General features: G+C 29.0%; 1 protein-coding gene across 1 annotated transcript in view; it reads right to left on the reverse strand.

Moving 5' to 3' along the window:
* The window catches only part of LOC107882152 (probable multidrug resistance-associated protein lethal(2)03659), a 41,978-nt gene that overhangs the window by 27,096 nt on the left and 9,401 nt on the right, over window positions 1–5,481 (reverse strand). The window contains exons 15-23 of the mRNA XM_029490615.1: window positions 3,215–3,300; window positions 2,742–3,130; window positions 2,401–2,678; window positions 2,255–2,334; window positions 1,999–2,149; window positions 1,794–1,900; window positions 1,610–1,733; window positions 1,380–1,550; window positions 973–1,100 (exon numbers count right to left, since the gene is read on the reverse strand). Coding sequence (XP_029346475.1) covers window positions 973–1,100; window positions 1,380–1,550; window positions 1,610–1,733; window positions 1,794–1,900; window positions 1,999–2,149; window positions 2,255–2,334; window positions 2,401–2,678; window positions 2,742–3,130; window positions 3,215–3,300 — 1,514 coding nt within the window. The remainder of the gene's footprint in view (window positions 1–972; window positions 1,101–1,379; window positions 1,551–1,609; window positions 1,734–1,793; window positions 1,901–1,998; window positions 2,150–2,254; window positions 2,335–2,400; window positions 2,679–2,741; window positions 3,131–3,214; window positions 3,301–5,481) is intronic.

A 5,481-nucleotide genomic window follows, 5' to 3' on the forward strand; every position in this document is an offset into this window, starting at 1 on the left:
AATATCGTAATATACCTCAGCTGCTATACTATGCAACAAATCAGACGTTTCGCTTCCAGTTTGTTCTACCATTTTATACAAAAACCCATCTTTATTTTTCAACAAGTTATAAGGGTGGTCGAATTCGACCATTGTTCCAGCGTCCATAACAAGCACCCTGTCAGAATCCATAACTGTGTTCAAACGGTGAGCGATCGTTAACACTGTACACGACCGAAATTTATTTCTAATCGTATTTTGAATCAATGCATCGGTCCTGAAAACAAAACAAAAATCCAATGCACACAGCTTTACGAATATAACGAGAACATTATTGCAATCGATTTTATATGATTTGTATCAATAGTTACTGTGAATCGACATTGGCAGTAGCTTCATCCAGCACGAGAAGCTTATTACTACGCACAATTGCTCTAGCCAAACACACTAATTGCCTTTGACCAACGCTGAAATTAGAGCCGCCTTCAGACATTTTTGAGTTCAGACCGTCGGGTAAATCCTCAACGACGGTTTTAAGTTCCACCTTAAACAGTAATAAATCCACAAAACGTTACGAAACTTGTCTTACTACTTCGTAATAGTAATCACGTAAACAAAAAAAAAAAACTGTATTTGGAAATTATTATAAACGATAAAATATACTTCTTCTAAAGCATTCCAAAGAGCATGGTCTGGGTATTCGTCCAAAGGGTCTAGGTTTTTTCGCATTGATCCCGAAAACAAAACTGGTTCTTGAGGAATTATTGAAATTTTGGAACGTAAATCATGTAATCCTAATTCATGTATTTCTTTACCGTCGATGGTAATTTTTCCCTCATTGATAGCAAGTCTAAATAACGCTCCTATCAACGATGATTTACCTGCACCAGTTCGACCAACAATTCCTATCTAAATTAAAAAATAATTGTCATTGTATCAAAAATTAAAGCTATTAAAATAATGTTGATAATAGTACGTATTGATTAATGTTACTTTTTCCATTGGCTGAATTTGAACATTGAGATTTTTTAAAACATGATCCCCATCTAAACTATAACGTAGATAAAAATTCTCAAACACAATTTGACCTTTATCTGGCCATTCTCTTGGTGGTTTCTTATCTAAAGCAAAAGCAAAGAAATATATACTTAAAAATCACGAATATACTACATTGATAATAATACATAAATAGGTACAGGCCATACCATTAGTAAACGAAATATGATAAAAAAAATATACGATTAAGGTTTAACAAAAAAAACTCTTAACTATTTTAAATATATCAATCTAATGATGTACTGTAAATTTTAATTTTTTTTAGTAACTACATGTACGTATTTCTAAATTGATTTTTTTACATTATAGTGATTCTACCTACTATAATATTAAGAATAAATTACCCGGAGAAGATTCAAGTGGAGCTTCCTGCGGGACATTTTTATATTCAAGTACTCTCTCGACAGACGTCATTTGATTATCTAATTCTGCTAATTGTCTTATTCCCCACTGAAGAGCGCCTGTTAAACTAATTGCTTGAGTTAAAACCAATCCAACGTCTCCCCCAAAATTATCTAAACATTAAAAAACTTTATTAATACAATTAATTTTAATACAATTAATTGTATATTACCATTGTTTACGACTAAGAAACTCAAAGTTAATATACATATATAAATGAAACAAATCATGTCCAACGAAAATCCAAATGCTTCACTTGTTGAAATAAATAAATACCAAGTCGAAGAATGTAAATCCTTGAATTTTTAAATAAATTATTAGTATTTTACTATAGATGCGTAATGTGTTTTCGTTACTTGATGTTCATCAAATTCTTTGCATAAAATATCCTCAGCTTTAAACGCTCGGATAGTAGATAACCCTTGAAGCGACGCATTCAAATATCCATACACAGGACTTCGAGCTTTATTTTATATTTGAAAAAAAAATAATTCTTTGTTTAAAATCCAATAACATATATTTTGTGTACTACATAATGAAAATAATTATTTCAGCACTTACTAACACCTTCCAAACGTTTGATACTACGTGATGTCGATAAATAAAAATTAACGGTATAATAACACATCAAACCTACGATGAAAGTCGGTATGAGAAGATAAATGTTAATTATACCAACCACAACAAGAGTTCCTATAAGTTGCAATGCTATCTGGTAAAACAATATGAATACAAAAAAAAATATAATATACTGTATAACTATGTATTATATTATTGTGCAAGTTAGGTGAAATAAACATGTGTTTAATATAATTACGTGAACAAAATCCAATAAAGGCGTTGGTAATATTTCATCAATAGCACCAATGTCTTTAGTAAATCGGTTAAGAATTCGACCTGAAAAATTCATATTAACTATCTATTAAACAGTTGGTTAAAAAATTATTTAAAAAATGTCATTACCCGATGAATTTGTATTGAAGAAATACATTGTGGCTCTTGTGATAGCGTTAAACATATTGTTATGTAGATTCATAGAGGTGCCCATTAGGACTGATACAAACATAGCACATCTTATGAAAATAACTATTAGCAAAGTTAAATTTAAAATAGCGTACATTATAACACAAAACTGACGAGATATTATCCAAGGTGTATCGGATAATAAGTGAGTTAAAAAATTGCTGATATTTGCAGATTTACTCTCTGCATTAGGAAAAACGTGATCTTCCAGATAAACCCTAAAATAATTCAATATATTTTAACATTAAATTTATTTTAATAATTGAAAAAAAATGCTTTACCAATAACTTATCCAATAATCTCCACCAGTACCGAGAACTTGTGTAAAAATACAAATAAATAATAAAAACGATATTTTAAAAATATTTCCTCCAGCAGAAACATAAGACAAATAAACACTACGTGAAACTTTTCCAGAAGACCTTGTTTCAGCCACCACAGTGGGTTCTTTTTGAGCTCCGTTTAATGTGTTCTCGTCAACAGACGACGCAACACTTTCAATAGACCCTTGTCGAGATAAATCGGAAAATTGTTCTAAGCTGTTATTAGTTGCATTTTTTATATTAATTTCACTATCAGTGGTTGTTTCCTCCGATGACCTAAGTAATTTTGTAAAGTCTAAGCCAGAAGATTGAAGTTCCTGATACGAGCCCTCGGCTAATATATTTGCCTGAGCAAAAATAAAAATAAAAAATCATTTCATTATTATTAAAATATATTTTATTCTAGGACTGTTATCAAAATTACTGCATACATTTTCCATCAGAATAATTTGATCAACACTTGACAAGTATTGTATTTGGTGAGTAATAAGTATACAAGTTTTCTCTTTGAGGTAACCTGTAAAATAGAAATATAATATCATCAAATGTGTATTCTAACGATAACTCCATAACACGGGGCAAAAGTAGACCTTTCCCTTTTCCACCAATACCCGTTTCCACCAAAGGTGTATCTTTCCCTTTTCCCCCAATATTCGTTTCCACCAAATGGGATCCACCTAATTGTTGAAATGGTACGTTAAAACTGCGTGTGTGTTAAAATAAAACGTAATTTTTAAAATTTATAATTCTGTGATGGCTAAAGTGATTGAAAGTAAACGTGGAAACAAAACACTAATACTAGAAAATATTAAATTTTTTATTGGATCAGTAAACAAAACTAATGAAAATATTCGTCGGCAATGTATTAAAAAAAGTTGTTTCGAAAAAGTGTAAACTGATAATAATTATGAAGTATTATCGGATAAATCAATTATACATAACCACGAACCGTATTCAACAACAGCAATTGAAGGCAAATTATAAATTCGAATTGTAAAAGAAAAGCAGTTGATGATCCTTGTACAAGACCTAAAAAAATAATTTTGAAAGAAATATCTGAAATGAAAGGTACGTCTGATTTTACAAATAATGATGTAAAGCGATCACCTGAAATTGGCATTTGGATACGCCATACTTTTGGTTTACTTTTTTTAGAACCGACTGAAGTCACTGAATGCTTTGTCGAAGATTTTACGTCAAATCGACCTATCGACGAACGAGTTGAAAAATACTCAGATTATTTATTAGATAATTACATTGATGAAAATAGTATGTATTCACCGGCACTTTGGGCGGCTATGTCAAGTAGCCTACAACGGACAACCAACGCATGCGAGTCATTTCATTGGAGGTTCAATCAAAGTTTTTATAAAGAAAGTCCTCCAATTATCAATTATAAAATGGCTAACCGTTCTAGTAATAGAAATTCAGACGCACGTGTTTATAAAATTAAAAAGTACAAACATATCAAATCATCCACAAGATCATACTGTAAGAAATCACCAAAAGAAAAATGACCAAATTATAACGAACTACAAAAATGGAATAATTGGAAGGTAACATATTGCGTTTTATAAAATACTATACTAAATATATTTATTAAAAACAAAATTTTGTTTTAAATTTCAGGTACGATTTTGTAAAAGTATATCCTACAATTTAAAAAAAGGTGGGTAAGTGGATGTCGCTCTGCTGTACAGTAGGTTAGAAGTGGGTCACTGTATAATGGACAGTATTAAATTTGAATTCGATGATATAATATCACTGTATAAGAAAAACGATTCTGAGCGGAGACGGTATATCAGTCTATGTATTAGACATATATATACTTATCTATGGTATTAAAAAAAAAATTGACCTATAATAGGTACCTATAATAAATTCCAAATTAATCATATCATAATATCTATTAGGTACTTATAAGTTATAACGCGTTATACATCAACAAAAAACCGTGGTAAAATCATATATATAATAGTATACTTTAGAAGTTTCAAGTACCCACGAATAATATTATACAATCACAACAAAATAACTAAAATAGTTATCCTAGGTTTTTAATATGTAATTTCGTCCAAATTTGTACTTAAAATGACTATAAAAATAAACTGTGTAAATGTATTTTTTAAATTTTTTGGTAACAGAATTAATTACTTATGTGGAATCTTGTTTTAAATTTTTAATTCTTAGATACAAAAATTGAACATTTTATAAATTTTTAACTACAAAATAATTTTTCAAATTAAAATTTGATAAATTTTGTCAAAATTCGATCTTTGAATGCTTATAAAAAAAAATTGTTCATATGTATTTTTAATATTTTTAACTGCTATTGTGACAATATATCAGGAGCCTTGTATTAAATTTTTTCACTTTTTGGCCCAACAGATAAAACTTTATTGATATTCATAGAAAAAATAATAAAAAAATTGAAATATGGAATTGTCTGTAAACAGCTCAAAACAAATCAAAATATTTTGAAAATTTTATCAAGTATAAGAATTAATAAAATAAACATTCAGTGAAATTGTCATGCATCTACAGTTATTCGTCTTTGAATTACAACAAAATAAGAAAATCGCTACATGAGAAATCGAGTGAATATCCAATGTTGTAAAAATTAGAATTTTAAACGCTCATAAAAATTTAATTTGACTTTCTTATAGGCATTTTTTTTTTTTTTTGATTAATGTATATA

The sequence above is a fragment of the Acyrthosiphon pisum genome, chromosome A2 (assembly GCF_005508785.2).
Source record: "Acyrthosiphon pisum isolate AL4f chromosome A2, pea_aphid_22Mar2018_4r6ur, whole genome shotgun sequence".
In the NCBI taxonomy this organism is placed as follows: domain Eukaryota; kingdom Metazoa; phylum Arthropoda; class Insecta; order Hemiptera; family Aphididae; genus Acyrthosiphon; species Acyrthosiphon pisum.